The following is a 26,684-nucleotide window of genomic DNA, read 5'->3' as shown; positions in this document are numbered from 1 at the left end:
AGCGCCTAACAGATACCACGATTATTATCGTCATGAGGAGCGCCCTGGCCCCTTTCTCACTTACCTGCTCTGTGACTTTGGCCAAGTCGCTTTCCTTCTCTGTGCCTCAGTTACCTACTCTGGAAAACGGGGATTAAGACTGTGAGCCCAATGTGGGGCAGGGACTGTGTCCTACCTGATGACTTTGTATCTATCCCTGCGCTTAGTAAAGTGCCTGGCACATAGTAAGCGCTCAGCAAATACCACGATTATCGTTGCCAGTATTACTGTCGAAGCAGCGTGGCCTAGCGGCAGGAGCCCGGGCTTGGGAGTCAGAGGTCGTGGGTGCTAATCCCGGCTCCGCCACCTGTCGGAAGTGTCACCTTGGACAAGTCACTGCACTTCTCTGGGCCTCAGTTACCTCACCTGTCGAATGGGGATTGAGACTGTGAGCCCCATGTGAGACAAGGGGCTGTGTCCAACCCGATTACCCCAGCGTTTAGAACGGTGCTTGACACACAGCGCTTAACAAGCACCATGATTATTATTAGTGGAAAAGCAAGTCGACCGACTCGATCTGTATCGTGCTCTCCCAGGCACTTAACGCAGTGCTCTGCACACAGTAAGTGCTCAATAAATCCCCTCGATTGATTGAGAAGAGCTTGGGAGTCCATATCCTTACATTCTGCACATAGTAAGCGCTTAACGAATACCACAGATATTATTACTATTTCCCCCAGCTGTAATTTCCTTGAACGTCCGTCTCCCCCTGTGGATTGTAAATTCCTTGTGGGCGGGGATCCTGTCTCCCAACTCTGTTGGATTGTACATTCCCCAACGCTTAGTTCAGTGCCCTTCACGCAGTCCGCGCTCAGCGGATTTCATCGACTGATGGCTTCCTCCTCTTGGCTTCCTCATCTGTCAACTAACGGGGATAGGAGCTCCGCCCTCCCGAACCGTCTGATCCGTAAATCAGGAACCGCGTCCGTCCGATTGTCTCCCAAGTGCCTAGCACATAGTGAGCACTAAATAGAAACCATAAGCATAGCGAGAGGTTAGAGGCTACTTTCCGACCTGGGTAGCAGCTGCGTGGAAAAAAAAAATAAAATCAATCAACATTTTTTTTAAAGCATCGCACTAAGCCCCGGGAAGAATACACGGACGTTCGATTCCGACACAGATCCTTGAACGCAAAGAGCTCATTATGTAAGCAGGGGGAGGAGGGGAAATATACCCAAGGAAAGGACAGTAATTGGAATGAATCAGTTCTAAAGGGACAAAGGGCTAAAATTCCACCGCTGGACAGTTTCAGCATCCAACGGCAGTACGGTTTATTCTTCGGTCAGTGGTATTTAGCGAGCGCTGACTGTATGCAGACCGCTGTACTAAGTGCTTGGGAAGAGTGGAGTTGGGAGACACACAAGCAGCTACAGGTTGAACGAGGTAGTCAATCAGTGGTATTTACTGAGAGCTTATGCTACAATAATAATAATGTTGGTATTTGTTAAGCGCTTACTATGTGCAAAGCACCCTTCTAAGCACTGGGGGGATACAAGGTGATCGGGTTGTCCCTCGTGGGGCTCACGGTCTTCACCCCCATTTTACAGATGAGGTAACTGAGGCCCAGAGAAGTTAAGTGACTCGCCCAAAGTCACACAGCCGACAAGCGGCGGAGCCGGGATTCGAACCCACGACCTCTGACTCCCAAGCCCGGGCTCTTTCCACTGAGCCACGCTGCTTCTATGCTATACACCTCTCTAAGGCATCTGGGCGAATCCAGTAGAGTTGACAAACACGATCCCGCCCCCGAAAAGGTTACAGCCTAGTGGGGACGAGAGTGAGGAAAATTCATTTGAGGTGAGGGAAGTAACTTCCTCTCAGGGTGGCACCTGGAGAGTTTCCGGTCCTCTACCGGTCTCGTCTACGGGAGGGAGAGTCGAGCAGAGGCCTGTCCGTTCCCTTCCTAGCTTGGCCGGTGGCCAGCGAATGGAAAGCCATCTGCTACAAGTCAAAACTCTCCCCCGTGCCGGGCAGCGGCGGCACGGGAGAGGGTCGAGGGCGGAGATTCAAGCTGGCTGAGGGGAAGGAGGCGATGGTAAACCGCTTCCGGATTTGGACCAAGAAGACTCTCTGGATCCGCTACCAGAACGATCGCGGGTGGAGGTGGGGCGTTCTGGGCGAGATGTGTCCACGGTGCCGCCGTGGGTCGGAGACGACTCGACGGCATGAGACGAGGGAAGCAACAGAGTGTAGGGAAATGTGCAGCGCGACTCAAGCTCCCTCATCTGTAAAATGGGGATGAAGACCGTGAGCCCCATGTGGGACATGGACTGTGTCCAGCCCGATTAGCCTGTATCTACCCCAGCGCTTAGTACAGTGCCTGGCACATGGGGCTGGGTAGAGCATGGGCCTAGGAGTCAGAAGGTCCTGGGTTCTAATCCTGGCTCTGGCTTGGGCAAGTCACTTCACTTTCCTGGGCCTCGGTTCACTCGTCTGGCAAATGGGGATTGAGACTGTGAGCCCCACGTGGGACAGGGACGGTGTCCAACCTGATTTGTTTGTATCTGCCCCAGTGCTTAGTGCAGTCCCTGGCAGAGAGTAAGCACTTAACAAATGCTACAATTAATATTATTATTGTTACCAGCAAGTACCATCAAAAACCAAGCAATCTTGAGTGTTAAAGAACACATCTTCCTCTGGGGAACTCTGCTGTTTCTTAGTGCGAACCTTCGTTAGGAGACATGGGTGATAGTAACGGAAATTACTGTGGTATTTGTTAAGCGCTTACTTTATGCCAAGCATTGTACTAAGCGCCGGGGTAGATTTGGGTAGGGAATGGATCTGTTTATCGTTATACTCTACTCTCCCAAGCGCTCAGTACCGCTCTCTGCGCCCCGTAAGCGCTCAGTAAATACTATTGAATGAATCGACTGAATATAAGGTCATCAGGTCCCACGTGGATCTCCTCTCTGAAGAGAGAGGACAGGTACTGACTCTCCATTTTGCAGCTCAGGGCACTGAGGCACAGAGAAATGAAGTGACTCGCCCAAGGTCACGCAGCAGGTCTGTAAAGGGGCTGGGATGAGAGCTCAGGTCACCCGACTCCCAGGCCCCGGCTCTTTCTGCTAGGCCGTGCCGCTTCCCCTAGGTGCAGGTAGTCACGCTAAGCGACTACTGGCCTATAAATATCGGGTTTTTTGTTAAACGCTTTCTGTACGCTAAGCACCGTATTAAGTGCCGATGTAGATCCAGGTTCATCAGGTCCCATATGGGACTCACAGTCTAAGTAGGAGGGCGAACGGGGACCGAATCCCCATTTTGCAGACGAGGGAACTGAGGCCCAGAGAAGTGAAGTGATTTCCCGAGGCCGCACAGCAGGCAGGTGGCAGAGCCGGGATTAGAACCCAGGTCCTCTGACTCCCAGGCCGGGGCTCTGCCCGTTAAGCCACGCTGCTTCTCGCCATCTGCCACTGAGCCGCCGTGCTTCTGAATTTTCATCCCTTTACTTCATCTTCTCGAACCCGAGATTCCCTGTTCATTCAAGTCATATTTCTAGACCTTGTAAGTTGATTCCGTAATCACTGCTCCACGGAGCAGAGTTCTTCTTCTCCCTGTATGTGTCCTGGGCATTTCAAAATTTTTCCGATAGAACGAGAAAACATCCGGGTGAGGAACCGAAACATCATTCCCCTCCTGATGCTGTTTTGGCCGGGTTTTCGTTTCTTTTTGGGTCATTTCGGTATCTGAAACCTTTGGAGCGTCCAACGCACGCACATCTGTCCTTTGGTTTGAAGCTATGGATGGCGAGGATTTTCTCTGTGTCACAAGAAGCTGTGCCAATCCCTTCCGCCCTGTGCACTTGTAAAGATTGTTCTTTTTCCGTTGTGTTGCCCTGATAATTGCGGGGCCCGGCCTCCCGATCTTTCCTAAGCCACCCCATTCCGGATTATTGCCGCACGCTCGCCTCCTTTGTCACTGGCTGTTGTTTCCCGGGATTCCACTGCTAGGCTGCCTCGTCCGACAAGCAGCGTGGCTTAGTGACTGGGAGTCAGAAGGCCCTGGGTTCTAATCCCCGGTTCCGCCACGGGTCTGCTGTGTGGCCTGGGGCAAGTCACTTCACTTCTCCGGGCCTCAGTTGCCTCTTCTGGAAAACGGGGATTAAGACTGTGAGCTCCTTGCAGGACAGGGACTCTGTCCAACCTGTTTAACTTGTATCTACCCCAGCACTTAGAACGGTGGTTGGCACAAAGCGCTGAAAAAGTACCATTATTATTATCATCATCATCGTCATCATTGGAACATACTGGCCTTCTCAATCGAGTTTTCTCTTTTATTGTCCATTAATCAATCAGACGTATTTATTGAGCGTTCAGTGGGGACAGAGAACTGTACTAAGCTCTTGGGAGAGTCCAATATCACAGCCATTCATTCATTCATTCAATAGTATTTATTGAGCTCAATAAATGGACAATTCGGCAACAGATAGAGACGATCCCCGCCCCGTAACGGGCTCGCAGTCTAAACGGGGGAGACAGCAAAGCAAAACAGAACCAAACCAGACAAGACAACACCATCGAGATAAATAGGATCATGGAGATATACACCTCATTAACAAAATAAATTCCCTGCCCACAGGGAGCTGCAGTCTAGAGGGGGAGGCAGACATTAATATAAAGCAATAAATTATTCATTTATTCATTCATTCAATCTAACAGTACAGTAGAGTCGATAGACACGTTCCCTGCCCACAACGAATTTACAATCTAGGGGCGGGGGACGCCTCTTGGAAGACCTGATAAGGAGGCCAGCCCTGCTTTCTATAAGACTCCCTCCCCTCCTCAACCCCAGGGCCGGTGTATTACACAACCTTTGGTAGGATACGCTCCTTCTCCGAAGAGTGCTTCTGAATCCTCTTCCTCTGGTCTTGTGAATTGATACGGTTTGAATGAGTGTTTATGAAGTTCTCTGGAGATTGTAGTCACCCTCATGATTTATAATTCCCCTTTGGAGAAGAAAGCAATTATTTCTGCATAATTCACGTTTCCTAAAGGTAGTAATTAAGTCCATATTTCACCCTTTCCTTGAGATGGGTGGATCGTGGGGTTGGTTTTTTTTTTTTTTTAACCTGCTGGATTTTCTTCCATTAGAGCGCTTCTCTCTGGGCCCAATAGCCCCAATGATCTATAATGTTACCCAGAAGTTTGAAATTATTTTGCTTGTAAGTCAGTTTCCAACTGTCACGCCCGAGGCTGAAATCTAGGATGTTCCTGTAATGCCTTTCTTTCCAGAACCAAAATTAATGGTAATTTTCTCCTTTTTGTTTCTCTCTGGAGTTGTTTTTTTTTTTTTTAAGTGTCAGACTTATTTCCTTTTTCAACCCTATTAGTAAATTTAATAATGAGGTTATATCTGGCATAACCTCTTTCCTGTTTTTTTTTCCCATAGCTTTTCCTCTCTGTACATATTTCTGTTTCTCTACCAGCCCTTCCAGCCGCATCCCTCACGATTTTTATAAATGGATAGAGAAGGCTTTTGTCCTCCCTTTGAAGCCGAGGTTACGGTAACAGCTACCACCCCGCTGTCCTCTCCATCCCCAAAGCACAAGTACCGTGCCGGCCTCGGTCGTTCGTTCATTCGTTCGTATTTATTGAGCGCTTACTGTGTGCAGAGCACCGTACTGAGCGCTCGGAAAGTACACTTCGGCAACAGAAGAGACGATCCCTACCCGACAGTGGGCTCGCAGTCTAGAAGGGGGAGACAGACGACAAAACAGAACAAGTAGACAGGCATCGATAGCATCAAAAGAGGTCAACAGAATTATAGATAAATAAACATCATTCATAAACTAAATAGAATAATAAATATTGACAAATGATACACCGGTGCTGTGGGGCGGGAGAGGGGGTAGAGCAGAGGGAGGGAGTCGGGGCGATGGGGAGGGGAGGAGGAACGGAGGAAAAGGGGGTTCAGTCTGGGAAGGCCTCCTGGAGGAGGCGAGCGCTCAGTAGGGCTCCGAAGAGGGGAAGAGAGTTAGTTTGGCGGACGTGAGGAGGGAGGGCGTTCCGGGCCAGAGGTGGGACGTGGGCTCGGTCGTTCCCGGTCGTGCCGGCGCTTCCCCCAAATGCCACTTGGCTCCTTCCGTTTAACGTGGCTTCTTCCGTTTCCATTCCAGGTGTCGGGCGAGGTTTCTCACTTAGCTCTGTCAATCCGCCTCCGTCCCGAGACGTTCTCCCACCTGGGTTTTGCCAGTCCCGGGCTTCGCCAAACCCAGACGTTGCCCGTTACGTAACGCTCGGGACCGGGGTGACGGAAACCGTCACGCTCATTCCTGTTTGTGAGCAAACCGAGCGAGTAGCGTTACGTCTGCAGCAGTGAAAACCCAGTGGGTTAAACCCTGCTCCCTGGACGTTAGGGCTCATCCCGTCACTTCTTAAAATCAGCGTGGCTCCGTGGAAAGAGCACGGGCTTGGGAGTCAGAGGATGTGGGTTCTAATCCTGCCTCCGCCACTTGTCTGCTTTGTGACCTTGGGCAAGCCACTAAACTCCTCTGTGCCTCGGTTACCTCGTGTGGAAAATGGGGATGAAGACTGTGAGCCCCACGTGGGACAACCTGATGACCTCGTATCTACCCCAGCGCTTAGAGCAGTGCTTGGCGCCTCGTAAGCGCTTAACAAATACCATCGTTATTAGTATTATTCTGAACAAGGAAGTTCAACTGGGCGGCTTAAATTAGTTTTGATTATAATCAAAATGTATAAATTGCCTCTTCGTCTAGGCGCTAATGCAAAATGTTTCTTAGCAATGGGAAATCTTATCGCCTGCTGTTAAAACTAATTGTTTATTTAGAGGAAATCACTCTTATAGGTAGTAAATGTTCTCTAAATTCTCTGGATTGCAATTTGCATACAATCTGCATTCCACGCCAGACAAGTTGGTGTGGGGGAAAAAAAGGCAAACAGATTAGGCGGGATTTTATAGTCGTTGACATTCATTTTTGTGTTTTATTTCGAAAATGAGAACATACTTCTTTCAAAGCAAGAGTTTGACATGTATACTTTTCAGTTTTAATCAAAGATTCCTCTCTGTGATCACAGGACCAAAATAGCTCAGGATATTGAGAGACTGATTCATCAAAGTGACATTATTGACAGAGTTCTATACGATCTGGATAATCCCAGGTAAATTTACTAATGTATTAGCCTCTGACTGGATTTTTTTTAAATCTTTGCTTTTGTAAGTTGTCTTTTTATTGACTGCATTTTGCATTTGCAATTTTCAATCGAGAAATGTAGCAGTGAATCTTGGTAATTGGAAGAGATGTATTCCAACATCATCAGCTTCCAATATCTTGTTCTTAATTGTATGTTTTAATTGCACTAGCGTTTAGTTATTAGTGTAATTAGAGACAATTTTAAAGCACTTTAAAATTTTTAAATAGGCAACATATTTTTTTGTCGTTGTTTTTTGTTTTCGATTGAGTAAGAGATGATGATGTATCCTGTCAAGAGTAGTGGAAGAGCCCGGGTGCAGCGCGGCTTAGTGGAAAGAGCCCGGGCCTGGGAGCCAGAGGACCTGGGTTCTAATCCCGGCTCCACCACATTCCTTCCCTCTTTCTCCATCCCTACAGCAGTCCTACTCTACACTCCTCCACCCTCCACTCCTCTAGACTGTGAGCTCGTTGTGGACAGGGATCATCTCTCTTTATTGCTGTATCGTACTTTCCCAAGCGCTCAGTACAGTGCTCTTGCACGCAGTAAGTGCACGGTAAAGACGACTGAATGAATAATCCTCGGGGACTTCAAGATCCACGTGACTGTTCCCGATGACCTTGGCGTTTCCCGCTTCCTCTTACTCCCCCTCACCCACTCACCAACCTGACCAAACGCACGGTCTCATTTATTTTTCACTTCTTTCATTTGATCATATTTACCGAGCGCTTACCGTGTGCAGAGCACTGTACTAACCTCTACTCAACTCAACAATCTCTATAGAGAAGCAGTGTGGCTCCGTGGAAAGAGCACGGGCTTTGGAGTCAGAGGTCATGGGTTCGAATCCCGGCTCCGCCACTCGTCAGCTGTGTGACTTTGGGCAAGTCACTTAACTTCTCGGTGCCTCAGTTACCTCATCTGTAAAATGGGAATTAAGACCGTGAGCCCCACGTGGGACAACCTGATTCCCCTGTGTCTACCCCAGCGCTTAGAACAGTGCTCGGCACATAGTAAGCGCTTAACAAATACCAACATTATTATTATTATTACCCTCCACCGACTCTGAAATCCCACTCTCCGACCACAACTTGCTTCCTCTCCCATACTCCCCTTCCCCGCAGATCTGTGTTATGGGGATTCAATCCCTGTTCTCCCTTGTGAGTCTCACCTTCATTCATTGTCGTATTTATTGAGCGCTTACTGTGTGCAGAGCACTGTACTGAGCCCTTGGAAAGTACAGTTTGGGCAACACATAGACACAATCCCTACCCAACAACGGGCTCACAGTCTAGAAGGGGAGACAGACAACAAAACAAGTAGATCGGCATCAGTAACATCGATATAAATCAATAGAATTATAGATACATACGCATCAGTGATAAATAGAATAACAAATATGTACATATATACAGAAATGCTGCAGGGCAGGGAGGGGGGTAGAGCAGAGGGAGGGAGTCGGGGCGATGGGGAGGGGAGGAGGAGCAGAGGGGGAGCGGGGCTAAGTCCGGGAGATTCCGTGTCTCACGTAAGACAGGGACTGGGTCTGACCCGATTATCTCGTTTCTACACAAGTGCTTAGTACAGTGCTTGGCCTAGAGTAAGCACTTAAATATCATTAGTAATAAGAAGAAGATGAAGAAGAACTCGCACGAAGGAATTGATTCTAGTGATAGTAGTTGGAATGGTGCCAATTCCACGCTCTTCTCCCTGCCATCTGTGGTCCCCCGGGACACTGTCAATCAATCCGTGCCGTTTACCGAGCACTTACTAGGTGCAGAGCACTGTATCCCAGCTCTGCCACTTGTCAGCTGTGTGACTGTGGGCAAGTCACTTCACTTCTCGGGGCCTCAGTGACCTCATCTGTAAAATGGGCATTAAGACTGTGAGCCCCACGTGGGACAACCTGATTCCCCTGTGTCTACCCCAGCGCTTAGAACAGTGCTCGGCACATAGTAAGCGCTTAACAGATACCACCATTATTATTATTATTACTTAGTGCTTGGGAGAGGACAGTACAACAGAACTAGCAGACGCGTTCCCTGCCCGTGAAGGCAATAGTGAATTGAGGGGCAAGGAATGCTTGAACCCGGGTTCTGCTTCCGTAGCAACGGGTTCAGACCGTGGCCCGGTGGATAGAGCCCGGGAGTCCGAAGGACTTGGGTTCTAATCCCGGCTCTGCCACGCGTCTGCTGTGTGACCTTGGGCGAGTCCCTTCACGTCTCTGTGCCTCAGTTACCTCATCTGGAAAATGGGGATTAAGACTTTAAGCCCTAGCCTCTAGACTGTAAGATCGATGTGGGCAGCGAATGGGTCTGTTTATTGTTGTACTGTCTTCTCCCAAGCGCTTAGTACAGTGCTCTTTACAGAGTGAGCACTCAATAAATGCTGTAGAATGAATGAATGACAGGGACTGTGTCCAACCTGACTAGCTTATATCCACCCCAGCCCTTAGTACAGTGTCTGACGCATAGTAAGCGTTTAACAAATTCCACAAATAAAAGCAAAAAACCACCACACAAAGATCTCTTCTTTGGCTCCCATGACCAAAAAAAAAAAAAAAATGCCACAAAAAGATCTCTTCTTTGGCTCCAAGAGCCATGTTGGAAATGGAGTGGAGACAGCAGGGAGTCGAAGTAAGTGGGCTGTAAGCTGTTTAATGTTATATTGTCCTCTCCCAAATGCTCTGCACACAGTAAGCGTTCAATAAATACAACTGACTGACCCACTGGACTGCCCCCCCCCGCTTCAGCCTCCGCGTCCCCCCATTTCACCTCATGAAGAAGTCTGAACGAACTGACACGAGTAAACACCTCTCCTGAGCTTTATTTTTATAGCGGAAGTGTGCCTCAACCAAAGTCAAGGGAAATCGTCGTATTTTGTGAGGGGGAGCAAAAAAAGAAGGTTTTGTTACTTTCCTGGAACGCGACCCACTCTCTGAAATAAATGTTTGCATAATTTATTTGCAAGACTTCGATTAGTTTTGTTGTCCGTTTTAGCTCTAAAAATGACTTTGACATATCGGTTGTTTTCTTAAAGTTTTTCAGTTCCAGAAGAGGGAGATGTTTTGAAGTTTAATTCCAAATTTGAGTCCGGGAATCTGCGCAAAGTTATTCAGATTAGAAAGTAAGCTATTTTTCTGTTCCCCATTCAGCGTATGCGTGGGACATTTATTCCTCTTCAAGAGATTGATTTATCTCTGTTCATCCCCAGAAACGAGTATGATCTGATTCTGAATTCTGATGTAAACAGCAATCATTATCATCAGTGGTTTTACTTTGAAGTCAGTGGGATGCGGACAGGCATTGGGTACCGGTTTAATATCATCAACTGTGAAAAATCTAACAGCCAATTTAATTACGGTAAGACCATTTTCCTCCCCCTCCTGATTCAATCAGTCAATCAGTGGTCTTGATTGAGCACTTACTCTGTGCAGAGTGCTGTGCTAGGTGCTTGGGAGACTACAACAGAGTAAGTAGAGGTGATCTCTTTCTTTTTTGTTTCTAATGGGATTAAACGATTATTATGTGTCAAACATTTTTCTAAGCACTGAGGTAGGTACAAGTTAATCGTCGGACGGACACAGGTCCCGTCCCTCAGGGGGAGAGGCAGCGTGGCGTAGTGGAAAGAGCAGGGGCTTGAGAGTCAGAGGTCGTGGGTTCTAATCCCAGCTCCGCGACTTGTCTGCTGTGTGATCTTGGGCAAGCCACTTTACTTCTCTGGGCCTCGGTTACCTCATCGGTAAAATGGGGATGAAGATCGTGAGCCCCAAGTGGGACAACCTGATTACCGTGTATCTACCTCGGTGCCTAGAACAGGGCTGGGCACATAGTAAGTGTGTAACAAATGCCATGATTATTATTATTATTTCAACTCTGGGTTTTCACATCAAAACCCTGTAACCAAAATAAAATCGCTTCGATTCCCTAATTGGGCCTGCGTACTGCGGTCGGGGAACGATCTATCTTCCAAGGGGACTTCTAATAATAATCGGCATAAGTGTGGTATTTGTTAAGCGAAGCGCTGGGGTGCAGACGAGCAAATGGGGTCGGACACTGTCCCTGCCCCATGTGGGGCTCACAGTCTCAATCCCCGTTTTCCAGATGAGGTAACTGAGGCCCAGAGAGATGAAGCGACTTGCCCAAGGTCACACAGCAGACGAGTGGCGGAGCCGGGATTAGAACCCACGCCCTCCAGACTCCCACTACGCCATGCTGCTTCCCCACTGAACTCGGGAAACAGCCCTCGTGGAACGTAACGGGTTGAAGTGAGGATGCTTGACACCCTCAAGTTGAGGTCACGCTGGGGCTGCTGTGATTTTAAGAGATCTCTTTTAACGAAGGAAAGCGTGAAGTGCTCGCATTTGTTGTCAGGCAACATCTCGATGACATCTGGGCGTTAGAAGGCCAAATGACAGGTCACTGGGAGATACGCTCAAATGGAAACTGAACCGCCAATATTTCGTGCAATGAAAACCTCAGGTCTCAAGCATTCGCTACCGTTGCAGCTCTCCGCAATGGAAATTGGCCCCAAAGAAACAAATGATTTGCTTTCCAGGATGCGTAAACTTGCATCTTTGGAAAATTCTAATCCTAGCCAGCTGGAAGTTGTCCGTTGGCAACTTCGGGCAAACTGAGAGGTCTTAATCGGCGCACACCAGCGTTCAATTGACTGGACAAGCTTTTTATGTATCAAGTAATTCTGCAAGCTGCTGAAAGCAAGCAAACTGTTGATGGTCTTTGATGGGGCACTTCTGAAAATTAGAGCCCTCGTGAGGTGAAGAGGTTATAACTTCCTCCCAATTGTCAGCAGCTTGACAGTCTTACACAGAATGTGAAACCGACACTCTAAAATTTGTTTTGCAATTACGGGATAAAAATGAAGACTCCTTAAGTTAATGTAATAATAGCAGAAAGATGGATTTGGAAAGCTTAATGGCATGCATTTGGTTCAGCCACATAAACAGTATTTTCCAGCACATTTGAAAACGTTCAATAAGCTTTTTTGTTCCCATGAAAACATTTTGCCTTTCAAAAGGCATCTTTTTGTAAAAAAAATCCCGTAGTTATGTTTAAATGGGTTGATAAAAGAACTTAATAAGTGTATTTTTGTATGCTTTTATGTTGGACTAGAATTAGACGGCACTGCATGCGATGTTCCACATTAATGGAAATTTGTAGTTGAGCCAAAATATTCAGGGGCTTGAAAAGAATCAGTTGTCAGTTAAAAGTGCTAGAAAAAAATAAGTTAACATAAGGTCTATTTTTTCTTTTAGTTTGGCTTTTTTCAAAAATGATAATTCTTTCGATCGACAGTATTTGGGATTATTCTGAACTGCCGTCACCGGGTCAAAAATGGCGCCTTCCTTGAGATTTAAGTGTCTCTCTCCCCATGGAATGGTTTTAAAATGAAGCCGGCAGATTCATTAAGCCTAATTTTGGACATGAGGATCCAAGCCGAGGAAAATGTCAAAATGCCTCAATTTTCCTCGCTCAGACGTTTTAAAAAGCGAGTCGGGTTCCGTGCACATGAATATTGCCAGCCCTTCCTTCATTTTAGTCACAGCGCTGCGTTAATTTAATGTAAATCTACGCAGGACTTACTGACTACTTAGGAAGCTAGAGGCAAACAACCCAGCTTTTAGTGACCTGAAGCACACCCGCAGCCAGTTGAAAGCTGGCTGGAAAATTAACACTGATTTTTGAACCGAGAGTTTGCCCCTTAGGGAGGTTTCATTTGGAAGTACTGTCGTCGCTTGCATCACATTAGTTTTATTTACACTGATTTGAACTTGCCCAAGTTTTGGGGGTTTTGGGGATGTGCGTGTTTGTTTTCTCCCCAGAGGGAGAAGGCGTCGGCGAAAGGACGGCATCAGAGACCTTACTCCTAAAACTGGGTTTCTTTACCCAGATTGCCTGGATCTGACCTTTGCTCCCGTTCATCAGGCACATAATTTTCCCTAAAAGTTTCCTATTTCAAAGCAAATGGAGACGGTCGCTTTAGCGGCGACGAATTCTGCCAGTTATATTGATGCCTGTTTTACTTGGTTTGATGTCTGTCTTCCCCCTTGTAGACTGTAAGCCCGGTGCGGGCAGGGACCGTCTCTCTTTATTGCTGAATTGTACTTTCCAAGCGCTTAGTACGGTGCTCAGCACACGGTAAGCGCTCAATAAATACGATCGAATGGATTGAATGAATGAATCTCCGATGTGTCCTTCGGATACTTCTGAGGTCAAAAGGGATTCCCCCAGCTGAGTCGGACGGAGAGAAACTTCCTTGTATCCACCCCGGTGCTTGACACATAGTGAGCTTAACAAATACCGTTATGAATATTTAATGAAGCTCCTCGTGGTCAGGAAATGTGTCAGTTGGTTATTCCGTACTGCCCTAGCGTAGTATACCGCACCAGGTGGGGGCTTAATCGATTCTGCTCCTCCTCCTCCTGTCTTCCTTCTCCTCTTCTTCCTCCTCTTCTTCCTCCTCCTCCTCCTCCCAATCAATCATGCTACTATTACTAATGATTAATAATAATAATAATAATAATGTTGGTATTTGTTAAGCACTTACTATGTGCAGAGCACTGTTCTAAGCCCTGGGGGAGAGACAGGGTCATCAGGTTGCCCCACGTGAGACTCACAGTTGATCCCCATTTTACAGATGAGGGAACTGAGGCACAGAGAAGTGAAGCGACTCGCCCACAGTCACACAGCTGACAAGTGGCAGAGCCGGCATTCGAACCCATGAACTCTGACTCCCAAGCCTGGGCTCTTTCCACTGAGCCACGCTGCTTCTCTTATTATTATTAATAATAATAGTAATGGTATTTGTTAGGCACTTAACCCTGTGCCAGGCACTGGGGTGGATCCAAGCGAATGGGGTCGGACCCAGCCCGTCCCATGTGGGGCTCACAGTCTCGATCCCCATTTTCCAGACGAGGTAACCGAGGCCCAGAGAAGCGAAGTGACTTTCCCGAGGCCGCACAGCAGACAAATGGCGGAGCCGGGATTACCACTCCTCTAACTACTGCCCTTTTTATGGTTAAACGGAGGCGTGATCGTCTCCTGATTTGGGTATGGGGAATTTTCTTTCGAATGATGGCGTATTTTTCTCTCAAAGGAATGCAGCCCCTGATGTATTCAGTCCAGGAGGCGTTAAAATCTAGACCATGGTGGAGTCGTGTTGGTGTTGATATCTGTTACTACAAGTAAGTCGTTTAAAAATATGTAGGGACGCTAATCTCTGTAGTTGCTATCGGAAGAGATGAAAGAAACCCCGTGCTCATACTTTTCATTCATCATTCATTATGTGTGGATTATACCCACACATTTGAGGGATTACGACGGTATGTTTTGAAATCAGTGACTGACTATCTTCAGATTCTTCACTATTATCTGTCGGGGCTTTTAGGGTGAGGACGCTGACCCACCATTTTCCACGTAGACCGGGGATCGAGCCCGCGGAAACGATCTTAAATCAAAGCCGTAGCAATTTTGGTTGGACGTTAGGGAGAATCTCTGACTGCGAAGGGGCTAAAACACGAACAGGATACCAGAGATGGTAATAATGCTGGTATTTGTGAAGCGCTTACTACGTGCAGAGCACTGTTCTAAGCGCTGAGGTAGATACAGGGTAATCAAGTTGTCCCACGTGAGGGTCACAGTTAATCCCCATTTGACAGATGAGGTAACTGAGGCGCAGAGAAGTGACTTGCCCACAGTCACACAGCTGACAAGTGGCGGAGCTGGGATTCAAACCCATGACCTCTGACTCCCAAGCTCGGGCTCTTTCCATTCAGCCACGCTGCTTCTTGGAGTGGCCAGCCCTGGAGGGGTTTAGGCAAAGATGGTCTCTCTGGGTTAATAATAATAAAAATAATAACAATAATGGCATTTGGTAAGCGCTTACAAAGCGCCAGGCACCGTACTAAGTGCTGGGGTAGGTACAAGGTAATCGAGGTGGACACCGTCCCTGTCCCACATAGGGCTCACAGTCTGAATCCCCATTTTACGGATGAGGGAACTGAGGCCCAGAGAAGTGAAGTGACCTGTCCAAGGTCACACAGCAGACAAGTGGCGGAGCCGGGATTAGAACCCTGGTCCTTCCGACTCCCAGACCCGTGACGTATCCACTAGGCCAGGCTGCTTCTCATGCTGGGTTCCATCCGGTGCTATTTTTCTCTGACCGTGTAATACGGAAGCCAGTTATGACGAAAGTAAGACCGTAGAATCCGTTGAAGAAATGGACACATTTCCGTTGTGAGGCTTGTGGAGACGGGCGAAGTTTGAAAAGAGATTGCTCCTCCAACGTAAGTCAGAAGCGTGACGAGCTTATTAAGGGAGCTTGTTATGCGGCATCAAGACGCATGCCGTACGAATGTGAAAATGTCGATCCCCGTTATGTTGGGTTTTGGGTGTACCTGGTGGATTCTCTGTTGGAACTGCATTTTGGTCTGTTAAAATTGGTTATGGGGTCTTGACTTTTCTCTTTTGGGCTTTTCCGCGTTTTGGCCGTTGTAAAGAGAGCACAGAAGATGAAAAATGTTGGAAATCAAATTTCTTGTTCTCTCTCCTTGCAGAAATCATTTTTCAAGGAGTTCCATTGCAGCTGGAGGACAGAAGGGAAAATCTTATTATACAATTACTTTCACAGTCAATTTCCCACACAAAGATGACGTCTGCTACTTCGCCTACCACTATCCGTATACATATTCAACTTTAAGGGTGAGATAATCATTGGTCTGGGTTACCTTAATTTGTATACATAGCTATATATTATGCAAATGGGTCTCCCATCTCCCATAATCTAAGCATCATTTTTCCTTGTAAAATAATATTTGTTCCCAGATAATCACCTAAAAAGAATCCATGAAAAAAACGAAACACTCCAAAGTATAAAAAATCAACTAGATATATTGGAATCTAGTAAAATCCTTCAGTGAAAAAAAAAATTAAGGAAGGAAATACGGCCGATCGAAAATTCGGTGCAGCTCTTTTTGTTTTTCTCATAGAAGGTTCTTTAAAGAACTTGACACGGTGTTCTCCGTTTCCTCCTATTTTGTCATCAGCACCCAGGAGTCCCGACTTTAGTTCATTTGATTTTCCCCGTATTCGGCTTTGAGGTTGGCTAAGAGGTTTGGATGGAAAGCCAAGGCTGCGGGAGAGAACTTTCCTCTTTCATTAGTTATGATACGTCCCTGTATTCAGTAATACCTTATACTACTTAGAATATAAGGCGTTCTGGGCCTTTTTGATAGTTCTGGAGGTGTCTGAGAGTAATTTCTGTGGCGAAAGCATGCGTTAGTTAAATATGTGAATACGCACACGCTTTCTCTCCATATACAGAATGTGTGAATTTGTGTGTGTGTGTGTGTGTGTGTAATCATTCCTAATTATTATTAGACTTGTTAAGGACATAACTACATGCCAATCACTCTCCTGAGGGTGGATACGAGGTAATCGGGTCGGACACAGCCCCTGTCCCGCATGGGGTTCACAGTCTAATTGGAGGGAGAACAGGGATTGGATCCCCATTTGACCGATGAGGAAACTGAGGCCTCGAGAAGTGAAGTGACTTAGCCAAGGTCATACGGCGGGCAAGCGGGAGAGCCAGAATTAGAGCCCAGGCGCCCCGACGCCCAGCCCCGTACTCTTTCCGCTAAGCCACGCTGCTTCACAACTGCCAGGTGAAACTGTGAGCCCCAGAGCGTGGAGGAGGCGGGAAAGCTTCCCGAAGGAGGCAGGGTTTCAGAAAGGCTCCGGAGATGGAGAGGGCTGAAGTCGGGCCGAGGGGAGAGGGGAGTTGCAGGTCAGGTGGGACGGTTGAGAACGGGTTGACGGCGACAAGGGAGGAATGGCGAGTGCCAGCTGGGGAAGGAGAGAGGAGGGTGGATAGGTGAGAGGGAGAAAGTTGAAACTCGAAAATCGCGGCTCGATGCGGAGACGACTGTCTACTCTAGGACCTGGCTTCCAATCCCGGCTCCACCCCTGGTCTGCTGGGTGACCCTGGGCAAGTCACTTCACGTGGCTCAGTGGAAAGAGCCCGGGCTTGGGGGTCGGAGGTCATGGGTTCGAATCCCCGCTCTGCCACTTGTCAGCTGTGTGACTGTGGGCGAGTCACTTCACTTCTCTGGGCCTCAGTCACCTCATCTGTAAAATGGGGATGACGACTGTGAGCCTCGTGTGGGGCAACCTGATTACCCTGTATCTACCCCAGCGCTTAGAAGAGTGCTCTGCACATAGTAAGCGCTTAACAAATACCGACATTATTATTCTCCGGGCCTCGGTTCCCTCAGCTGGAAAATGGGGATGAAGATTGGGAGCCCCACGTGCGACAGGGACTGTGTCTACCCTGCTTAGCTTGTATCTACCTTAGCGCTTAGTCCAGTGCCTGGCACGTAGTAGGCGCTTAACAGCTACCCTAAAAATAGTCATTAAATGCTTATCCCGACTCTGCCGCTTGTCAGCTGTGTGACTGCGGGCAAGTCACTTCACTTCTCTGTGCCTCAGTCACCTCATCTGTAAAATGGGGATTAAGACTGTGAGCCTCACGTGGGGCAACCTGATTCCCCTCTATCTACCCCAGCGCTTAGAACAGTGCTCTGCACATAGTAAGCGCTTAACAAATACCAACATTATTTTGAGGACCGGAAAGTGAGTGTAGAATGACAGTCTTGGAAGATGACCCAGGCAGCAGATTGAAATCTAGAATGAAGAGGGGAGAACATTTTTTTGTTGGCTTTTTATGGTACTTGTTTAGCGCTTACTATGTGTCAAACACCGTTCTAAACACTGGGGTAGGTACAGGTTAATCGGACCGGATTCGGTCCCTGTCCCACATGGGGCTCCCAGGCATGTAGGATGGAGAACCGGAATTGAATTCCCAATTTGCGATTGAGGAAACTGAGGCACTGAGAAGTGAAGTGACTTGCCCGAGGTCACACAGCAGGCGAATGGTGGAGCCGGGATTAGTCGCAGAATCCTCTGTTGTATCGCATTCTTCCAAGAGCCTGGATCAGAGTGGTGGCCGGTGCTCTGCACGTAGTAAGCGCTCAATAAATACTATTGAATGAACGAATGAATGGAAGGAACGGATTTGGAAAATGCAAAACCGGAAGGATTTTGCGACAGACCGAATGTAAGAGTTGAGAGAGAACGAGGAGTCGAGGATAATGGCAGGTTAGTGAGTTTGGGGGATAGGGAGGATGACGACGTGGTCAACTGAAAAGCAGCATGGACCAGCGGTAAGAGCCCGGGCTCGGGAGTCACGGGACGTGGGTTCTCTTCCGGGTTCCGCCACCTCTCTGCTGAGTGACCTTGGGCAAGTCACTTCACTTCTCTGGGCCTCAGTGACCTCATCTGTAGAATGGGGATTAAGACTGTGAGCCCCACGTGGGACAACCTCATTACCTTGTATCTCCCCCAGCGCTTAGGACGGTGCTTGGCACATGGTAAGCGCTTGACAAGTACCATCATCATCATCATCATCATCATCATCATTATTATTATTATTATTGTTAGTGAGCTTGGGAGATAGGGAGGATGACGATGTGATCAACTGAAAGCAGCATGGACTAGTGACAAGAGCCCGGGTTTGGGAGTCAGAGGACGTGGGTTCTGTTCCCGGCTCCGCCACCTGTCTGCTGTGTGACCTTGGGCAAGTCACTTGGCATCTCTGGGTCTCAGTTACCTCACCTGGAAAATGGGGATTTAAGACCGTGAGCCCCGCGTGGGCCAACCCGATCGGCTTGTTTCTACTCCAGCGCTTACAACGGTGCTTGGCACGTAGTGAGCGCTTAGCAAGTACCGTCGTCATTATTATTATTAACTGTGTTGAGTCATTTAGGTGGAGGAGAGGATTCGGGAGGGAAGGAGAGAGGTTCAGTTGTAGATTTTGTACGCTTAAGGTGCCATTAGGACATCCACGGGGAGTCGTCCTGAAGATCAGAGGTAAGAAGAGTTTGCAGAGGAGGTGAGCAAAAATCCTGCTTTAAAGAAATGGGCCGTTAAAACCAGGCTGCACGTTGAAGGGGGGGAGTGCGAACACCGGCTTGAATTAATCACCTCCCCTACTGGTCCTCCAAGGGGAAAGGTCCTATTCATGCCTCAAGATGCCACGTGGGAAAATCGTGAAGGAGCATCCACGGCATTCATTCATTCAATTCTATTTATTGAGCGCTTCCCGTGTGCAAAGCACTGTAACACGCGCTTCGCGAACCACGAACCGTTGGAACCCATCTGCCTCCGATGACGCGTCCGTCCACCGTTTCGGGGCCTGGATACTTGGCTTCTTGGGGTACTCAAAAACCCGTCCCTAATCGGTTACTCACCTCTTTTCGCTGTTCGTTTCAAGATGCATCTTCAAAAACTGGAATCAGCTCATAACCCTCAGCAGATCTATTATCGTCAAGATGTATTGTGTGAAACTCTATCGGGAAACATCTGTCCTTTAGTGACCATAACGGCCATGCCGGAGTCAAATTATTATGAACACATCTGTCAATTCAGTAAGTATGACTTCTTCGGCGCACGGTTTTCAGAAGAGTTTACTCGACCCAGGGAAATGTCCATTCCCTGTTTGCGTCGGCCGTATTACCGCGTCTTACCTCGTGCTCTGAGCGTGCGTTGTTTTCAGAGTGCAAAAGCATCACCTTGGGATTGTTAAAGTGATTCCGCACATCGCTAAAGAAGCGGAAGGCCGTCCAAGCGTTGCGTTGAGAACAAGACGTATTTGGAAGGCGGGAGGCGTAATGGAAGAAATTCCAGTTTTAAAGGTTATCGGCCACACAGTACGAGCACATTTCCCTCGCGACCCTCCTTCGTGAGCCATCCTGTTTGAAGCGAGGGGAGAAGAGCGGTGGTGGTGATAGTTGTTATCGAGTGCCTGCCGGACACTTGAGAAGCAGCGTGGCCAAGCGGATAGAGCCCGGGCCCGGCGGTCAGAAGGATCTGGGTCCTGATCCCGGCCCCGCCTACGTGGGACGGGGGACCGTGTCCAGCGGGTTGAGCTTGTTTCTACCCCACCGCTTAGGACGGTGCCTGGCACATAGTAAACTCCTAAACAGATAGCATAAACGACACCGGGGGAAGCGGACCGAGCTCTTGGGAAGTAGAAAACGAACCAGCCGTTCTAGAGGAGCTTAGGCTGGGATCCGGGTGAGGGGGGTGAAAGGAGAGGGTGAAAAGAAATAGAGGGAGGCCTGGGAATAGGGAGAGGGTAGAACAAAAGGGTTGAAAGGGTGGGAGGGTGTTGGACCGTGTGGTGAAAATTCGGCACTTTGGAAGTTAAGTCGAGGGCAGTCACGCCTCTAATAGCTCTTACTGTTTCACCGTTGGTGAGCCAGAAATCAGCGTGCTGCTCTCTTTCCTTCTCCCCATGGCTTTTTCTGGGAGAATAAATTAGAGTTTTAAAAAATGTATAATGTATTTTTGAGGCCCTCAATCGTAGTTTCTAATAAATGTAAGTGGCATTCTAACGTGCTCTTCTGAAGTAGAGGTAGACTAAAATAGCCTTCAAGCAGGGAGCTAAGCAGTAAAAAGCTCCTATCCCTCCTCAAAAAAACACCTAGAATTTATTGATCACCCGGCTAGGTGGTTGGGAAGGAAAAAGCAAAGTTCTGTTCTCAAGGAGTTTACAATGATGACGATGGTATTTGTTAAGCGCTTACTATGTGCCAAGCACCGTTCTAAGCGCTCTAACGACGTGGGGTTTTTTTTATTTAGTTGTCTTTGTTAAGCGCCGGCTAGGTGCCAGGCAGGGTGCTAAGCGTTGGGGTAGATACAGGCTAATCAGGTTGGACACAGTCCCTGTCCCAGGTTGACAGTCCTCAATCCCCGTATTCCAGATGAAGTAACTGGGGCCCGGAGAAGTGAAGCGACTCGCCCAAGGTCACTCGGCAGACAAGCGGCGGAGCCGGGATGAGAACCCGGGCCCCCCGTCTCCCGGGCCCGGGCTCCATCCGTTAGGTCCACGCTGCTTCTCAACCCAGAGTTTAGAACCGAATGAATACTTTCGGGTACCATTTTCCAGTCCACAGTCGGTCGCCATTAATTTTAACGTGCGCTTTCTGCGTGTGCTCTAGGAAATCGTCCGTACATTTTCTTATCCGCACGAGTCCATCCCGGGGAGACAAATGCGAGTTGGGTCATGAAGGGAACCCTGGAATTCCTGATGAGCAATAACCCGACGGCTCAAACTTTGCGGGAATCCTATATCTTTAAAATTATCCCTATGTTAAACCCAGATGGCGTCATTAACGGCAAGTAAGTTCACGTGCGTACGTGGAGCCGTCCTTCGGGAGAGAAGGCGGCGTTGCCCGCCTGCTGGGCTTCACCTGGGAGCGCGTGTGCGGGCGTCGGGGGCGAGGCGGGAGCCACGGTGCCGGCCAGCCGGATCGTGCCCGCGCCAGGTTTACGAGAGTGGAACGAATCGCTGTGAGCCGATTCGCGGCAGAATTGTTCTGAGAGTGTCTGGGTCAATTGGGAATCCAGGAATTTTCCAAATCAGACTACCCAGTTTAGATGTGGAAATGTTCCCCATTTACACTGATGATAATTATGCTACTTTGTCCGTTCAGTTCATTCGGTCGTATTTATTGAGCGCTTACTGTGTGCAGAGCACTGTACTAAGCGGCTGGGAAGTAGGTGCTGACTCTGTGCCAAACACTGTTCTAAGCACCGGGGTGGGTACAAGCTTATGAGGTTGGACACAGTCCCTGTCCCACAGGGGGCTCATTAATAATAACAATCATTGTTATGATGGTATTTGTGAAGTGCTTACTACGTGCCAGGCACTGTACTAAGCGCTGGGGTGGTTACAAGCAAATCAGGTTGGACACAGTCCCTGTCCCTCATGGGGCTCGCGGTCTCGATCGCCATTTTCCAGATGAGGTAACCGAGGCCCAGAGAAGTGAAGTGACTTGCCCGAGGTCACACAGCGGACAGGTGGCGGAGCCGGGATTAGAACCCGTTACCTTCCGACTCCCAGGCCCGGGCTCTATCCACTAGGCCATGCTGCTTCTCATTCCTCTGTTACTCTCGGGCTGACCGTTTCATTGCTGTTGATCCCCGGGACACTGATGCAACTGCCCGTGCCCGAGTCGGTGATATTTATTGAGCGCTTCCAGTGCGGGCGGAGCACTGTACTAAACACTTGGGAAAGGATAACGCAACAGCGTTGGTAGACGCGTTCCCCGCCCACAGCGAGCTCACAGTGTAGAGGGGCGGGTAGACGTTCAAGGAAATTACAGATCCCTCAATCCGGGGTATTTATCGGGCACTTGCCGCGTGCAGAGAAGTGTTCTAGGTGGTCGGGAGAGTACGGCTCAACGGAGTTGGTAGACGCGTTCCCTGCCCGCCGCGAGCTGACAGTCTAGAGGGGGAGACAGACAACACGGTAAAGAGAGGAATGACGGGTGTGGGCGGGAGTCCTGTGGCGTCGAGGGAGGGGCGATTAAAGGGTGCAAATCCAAGTAATACTAATAATAACGTTGGTATTTGTTAAACGCTTACTATTTGCAGGGCACCGTTCTAAGCTCTGGGGGAGATACAGGGTCATCGGGTTGTCCAACGTGAGGCTCACAGTTAATCCCCATTTTCCAGATGAGGTAACTGAGGCGCGGAGAAGTCGAGTGACTCACCCGCGGTCACACAGCTGACGAGCGGCGGAGCCGGGAGCCGAACCCATGTCCTCTGACTCCGAAGCCCGGGCTCTTTCCACTGAGCCGCGCTGCTTCCCTAAGTAGTAGTAGACGCGGTAGGAAGTGGGAATAGAGGAAATAAGGGCCCGGAAGGGGAAGGCCTCTCGGAGGAGGTGGGCCTTCAAGAAGGCTTTGTGGCGGGGGGGGGAGATAGAGTCGGTAAGGGAGGGGAGCATGGGGTGAATCACCTCAAACTCCGCGGCCTAAATCGAACATGTACCGAGCGCGCTCTTGCTTGGTTGGGGGAGGCCAGACGTTTAAAGTGAGCAGAAGGAGCTGCAGAGTGGTGCCCAGTTGGATGGCCAGATCAATCCATCCGATTATTGACGGTAATAATAATTATTATGTGAAGGGCACTGCGGTAGCCGCTTGGGAGAGTCAATACACGGGAGTCGATGGCTCATCCTTGGAGTTTTCTCTCCTGTGGTCTACGGATAGAGCTCGGGCCTGGGAGTCAGAAGGACCTGAGCTCTAATCCTGGCTACGCCACTTGCCTGCTGTGTGACCTTGGGCGAGTCACCTCACTTCTCTGGGCCGCAGTTCCCTCATCTGTAAAAACGGGGATTGAGACCATGAGCCCCATGTGGGACAGGGACTGTGTCCTACCCGGTTTGCTTGCATCCACTCCAGCGCTTAGTAGAGCGTCTGGCACATAGAAGGTGCTTAATTATTGATTACGTTGGTATCCGTTAAGCGCTTACTATGTGCCGAGCACCCTTCTAAGCGCTGGGGTAGATACAGGGTAATCAGGTTGCCCCACGTGAGGCTCACAGTGTTAATCCCCATTTTACAGATGAGGTAACTGAGGCACAGAGCAGTTAAGTGACTTGCCCAAAGTCACCCGGCTGACAGGTGGGGGGGCTGGGATTAGAACCTATGACAAATGCCACAATTATTATTCGTAGTATCATTCGTATGTCCCCCGCCCACATCGTAAATATATCGTTAAATTATATATTATAAATTGTCATTATTATTGTCTGTCTCCCCCGCTAGACTTTAAGCTTACTGTGGGCAGGGCACCTGTCGTCCTCTCCTGAGCATTTAGTTACAGTGCTCTGCGCATAGTAAGCGCTCGATACTCGATCGGCTGATCGATTAACACGCATCTCCCCCAGCGCTTAGAAAAGTGCTCGGCACGTAGTAAGCACTTGCCAAGTACCAGAATTATTATTATTATTATTATCCTCGTTATCCTGAGCCTTTCCCGATCAGACCATTAGTTGGAACCTTCACTTTGCTAAGGTAGAAACTGCCGAAACAATGTTCCCGTATTTAGAATATCAAGGAATTGGCTAAGTGGAATTTTACAGAATAGCAGAATGGAAATTTTAATCGTTCCGAAGTCCGATACGGGGACAGCGTTACTTCGCCCCATCCTCCTACCCGTACCCGTTTGGTACAGGCACCGAAGAGACCGGGGAAAGCTTTGGTTCGAGAGCATTTTAGAGAAGCAGCGCGGCCCCGTGGCTAGAGCCCGGGCCTGGGAGTCGGAGGACCTGGGATCTAATCTCGGCTCTGCCGTGCGTCCTCGGGCAACTCGCTTCACTTCGCAGGGCCTCAGGTCGCTCTTCGGGAAAATGGTAATGAAGACTGGGAGCCCCATGTGGGGCGGGGACCGTGTCCACCCCGATTTGCTTGCCAGCGCTTAGTGCGGTGCCTGGCGCCAAGTAAGCGCTTAACAGAGACCTAAAAATAGAGTACATTCATTCGTTCAGTCGTATTTATTGCACACTTATCGTGCGCGAGTCTAAGCACTTGGGAGAGTACAGTAGAACATAAAACGGACGCATGCGCGCCCGCGGGGAGCTCACAGTTCAGAGGGGGAGACGGACATGAATAGAAATGGATAAATAAATAGATCACAGATATGTACAGGTATATGCATAATGAGGGTTTGTGGGGTGACCAGGTTTAATAATGTTGGTATTTGTTAAGCGCTTATTATGTGCAGAGCGCCGTTCTAAGCGCTGGGGTAGATACAGGGGTATCTACCCCAGTTAATCCCCATTTTACAGATGAGGTAACTTATCGTTTGTATTTGCAGTCACCGCTGTTCTTTGAGTGGAGAAGATCTGAATAGACAGTGGTTGTACCCCAGTCCGGATTTGCATCCGACCATTTATCATGCGAAGGGACTGCTACAGTACCTGGCTTCCATAAGGCATTTACCTCTGGTGAGTGTCAGCTCTTGCTTTTCATCTGCCTAGCCTAGGAGATGCAATTTTCAGTCAACCGGGCAAACACTTGGTTTTCTAGAGTGACAGACTCCTCTGTAAATGACCAGTGCGGCTCTTCATTCCTTTCAGGTATTTTTTAAGCCGAAGCACACGGGTCTTCAGGCTTTGGGAACCAGCGAGCTCCTTAAGCGATGCTTGAGACGCATTCATTTCCCTCGTGCACCTTCACACGATAGGGTTTTTCAATTTCCCTTTTAAGGCCGATGGAATTGCCGGAAAAGATAGAGAATTTTAGGTTGTCTGTTTTCCTCTGAATTCGTTCCGTACGTTTTAATGACACCAGCTTATTGGTTGTAATACGCTGAGGGTCTCATGGCCCGGAGCCTGAGGATCTCTAGACTAGCCTCCGTATCGTCTGAATTCTTCAATTCCCAGATCCGTAGAGTCATTACTCCATCTGTGCCGAGAAGTCCCTTGGGTATAAAAGTGAAGGATTTCTGGTCAGCCCTCAAAATTAGAAAGCCCCCCCACCCCGGCCCCCCCCCCCAGCAGTGACATTTACGTAGTGAGAGAACATATTGGCTTACGATGCCCTTTCCGTTTCTTTCGCATACCTGGGTTTTCAGCCACTTCTTAAGAAATATTACCAGGTTCTTATAATTCTGTAAATGATCGAATCCACCTTTTGGGACAATCTCTCTACAGATGGCTCGCGATCTCGGCGCCCGTTTTTCAGTTCAAAAATGAGCCGCCCTGAGCATCTGGACGTTATCTGCCTATCAATTCATTAAACTTCCAGCATCCCCTTTAGGGAGAGCTGCGTCGTAGGTCCTGAAATTTTAGCTGAACTAGGGAGCTGCAGAGAGACGACTGTATTGTCATATTCTGGTGCGCAGAATCCAGAGTCGTTCGGGAACGGGTCAGCTTCTTCAAACTAGGAGGTTCTAGTCACTGAGTCCGATTTTCTCATCCGCAGGTATTTTGTGATTATCACGGCCATTCTCGCAAGAAGAACGTATTTATGTACGGCTGCAGTATTAAGGAGACCGTGTTGCAAACTGACGGTAGTTCTTCCTCCCGAGAGGTGGTCGAAGACCTTGGATACAGGGTGAGAGTTACAGTGGCTTGGCTCCCCAAAGAGAGTCTATAATTCATCTATTCCTTGGGCCGGGCAGGAGGGAACTAAGCCGTGGATAGGGAAGCGGCGTGGCCTCATTGAAGGAGCACGGACCTGGGAGGCGGAAGGACCTGGGTTCTGATCCCGGCTCCGCCACGTGCCTGCTGCGTGACCTTGGGCGAGCCACTTCCCTTCTCTGGGCCTCAGGTACTTCGTCTGTAGAATGGGGATTAGGACTGTGAGTCCCAAAGTGGGACGTGGACTGTGTCCAACCCGATCAAACCTTTATCTACTCCAGCGCTCAGTACGGTGTCCGGCACAGAGTGAGCACATAAAAAAATGCCATTAAAAAAAGGAGAAAAACAACAAAAAATCCAAAGGTAGGTCTAGAGGCCCCAACCTTTGACATGGAAAAGTACACGGAAGTACCTGGACGCCCAAGTTGATAATAATAATTGCGGTATCTGAGTGCTTTCTGTGATTGCCAAGCCCTGTTCTAAGCGCTGGGT

At 48.8% G+C, this 26,684-nt stretch overlaps 1 protein-coding gene across 5 annotated transcripts in view; it reads left to right on the top strand.

The window, feature by feature from the left end:
- AGTPBP1 (ATP/GTP binding carboxypeptidase 1) overlaps positions 1 to 26,684 on the top strand; it is a 151,618-nt gene that overhangs the window by 84,350 nt on the left and 40,584 nt on the right. For all 5 annotated transcript variants that reach the window (XM_029055762.2, XM_029055758.1, XM_029055764.2 and 2 more), the window contains 9 exons: positions 7,074 to 7,157; positions 10,224 to 10,310; positions 10,398 to 10,546; positions 14,301 to 14,388; positions 15,760 to 15,904; positions 19,533 to 19,686; positions 21,262 to 21,442; positions 24,926 to 25,055; positions 26,035 to 26,166. In XM_029055762.2, coding sequence (XP_028911595.1) covers positions 7,074 to 7,157; positions 10,224 to 10,310; positions 10,398 to 10,546; positions 14,301 to 14,388; positions 15,760 to 15,904; positions 19,533 to 19,686; positions 21,262 to 21,442; positions 24,926 to 25,055; positions 26,035 to 26,166 — 1,150 coding nt within the window. The remainder of the gene's footprint in view (positions 1 to 7,073; positions 7,158 to 10,223; positions 10,311 to 10,397; positions 10,547 to 14,300; positions 14,389 to 15,759; positions 15,905 to 19,532; positions 19,687 to 21,261; positions 21,443 to 24,925; positions 25,056 to 26,034; positions 26,167 to 26,684) is intronic.

This window comes from Ornithorhynchus anatinus, chromosome X5, assembly GCF_004115215.2.
Source record: "Ornithorhynchus anatinus isolate Pmale09 chromosome X5, mOrnAna1.pri.v4, whole genome shotgun sequence".
Taxonomy (NCBI): Eukaryota; Metazoa; Chordata; class Mammalia; order Monotremata; family Ornithorhynchidae; genus Ornithorhynchus; species Ornithorhynchus anatinus.
The sequence above is the reverse complement of the archived record's forward strand: the minus strand, read 5'-3'. Positions and strand labels throughout refer to the sequence as shown.